The following is a 1,551-nucleotide window of genomic DNA, read 5'->3' on the forward strand; positions in this document are numbered from 1 at the left end:
ATCTACCCATCTGCTCATCCATCCTAGTAGGTAGCTCTTACCTACCTACCTACTTATCTTAATTAAAGACATTAAAACAAGATGTCCCAGCATGGTTTTCATAGCACCCCTGGGTATCTCCAGTTATCTTAAGAAACGTTTTAAACATTTGCGGAGAGAATAGATCTTCCTTTCATTTTCATTTTAAAAGGACATGTTGGCATATAATACTTTTATGGTAGGAAAGGTCATAAAAACAAATTTTTGGTAGGACAGGATAACTGTATCAATGCCAAGAATCACTGTTTATACATAAAAGAAATGCTTATTTGCAAACAGGCTTACCAAAAAGAATTGGTATGTTTTGCCATCGGATATGGCATCCCACATAAATTCTGTCACATTTTGTGACTTTATCCTTGAATTTCTTATCTGTAAGTCAATAGAATCTAGCTAGACCTTCACTGAAGCATTTTTGCAGTCTTGAAATTGTGTTGGTTGATTTTCTATCATTAGCTTTGTCCTTTGACAAAATGAAATTGAATCCAGCACAATAGTACTTTTTTATTTTTGCATGCAGCTATTTGAAATAATGTAACTGAAAGCATAAGGTTTGGAATCAGACAGACTTTGGCTTCAAACTTTAATCCCCCTAATTATTTATATTACCTTGAATAGATTGTTTAACTTCAATAAGCTTTAGTTTCCTTATAAGTAAAAGGGAGATAATCAAACTTACTTTTGGTGTTGTTGCAAGGATTCACAACAATCTGTAAATAAGATGCCTAACAGGATATCTGATGCATAGTAAAATTTCCACAAATTTTAAGTCCCCAAATTATATAGCTGAGGATTTCATGCTCCATTAATTTCTGTTCTGACATCAGTTGTCTCACTATAGTTCTTTCTTTTCTGCTAACATTATTGAGTTCTACTGGTAAATGTGGGTTTTATAAGGATCAAGAATTACAGATGTTACAAAATTTGCATTCCCTCTTTCAAGTAACCCCTAGGCATCTTACATTTCTCTCCCTGTTAATTTCTTAATAAAGTCAATATCAATTTTTGATCATCTTTTAGGAGTCAGGTGGTAGAAGTGAGGCCTCAAATGCCATTGCCCCAGGTGCTGCACCCGCAGTACCTGATGCTGAGAATGACACTGTGGACATATCAGAAGTATCAACAGAATCAGGTTTCTCTGCCAACCACTCATCTCCCTCCAATGATTCTGCAAATGCTGACTTTGCCAGTGCCATCTGTAAGTGTATTTAATATAATCTTCAAATGCTGCAGTCTATTCCATATTAAATACAGTTTGTCAAAAACCACTGGTTCATTATCAGAAAAGAAGTCATTCTGATACTCAGTGACATAAATTCAGATGGATTTTTAAAAAATCTACTCTTCACTAAATCTTTATAGCACCTAAATTCGAACTATAATTGAGAAATTGGCTCCCTCATCTGGATTTCATTTGATATCTAATTACAGTAACTTGAAATGCATTCATATACAGAAATATATTCTGTCTTGATTTGTGTCATCTGATGATTTATGAATTATAGAAATGAT

The 1,551-nt window shown here is 33.8% G+C and overlaps 1 protein-coding gene across 1 annotated transcript in view; it reads left to right on the forward strand.

Moving 5' to 3' along the window:
* The window catches only part of NRK (Nik related kinase), a gene marked incomplete at its 5' end in the record, with an annotated part of 36,870 nt that overhangs the window by 14,062 nt on the left and 21,257 nt on the right, over positions 1-1,551 (forward strand). Inside the window, 2 exons of the mRNA XM_010858025.1 lie at positions 867-981; positions 1,060-1,237. Coding sequence (XP_010856327.1) covers positions 867-981; positions 1,060-1,237 — 293 coding nt within the window. The remainder of the gene's footprint in view (positions 1-866; positions 982-1,059; positions 1,238-1,551) is intronic.

Source organism: Bison bison, unplaced genomic scaffold (genome assembly GCF_000754665.1).
Source record: "Bison bison bison isolate TAMUID 2011002044 unplaced genomic scaffold, Bison_UMD1.0 scf7180017855067, whole genome shotgun sequence".
Taxonomy (NCBI): domain Eukaryota; kingdom Metazoa; phylum Chordata; class Mammalia; order Artiodactyla; family Bovidae; genus Bison; species Bison bison.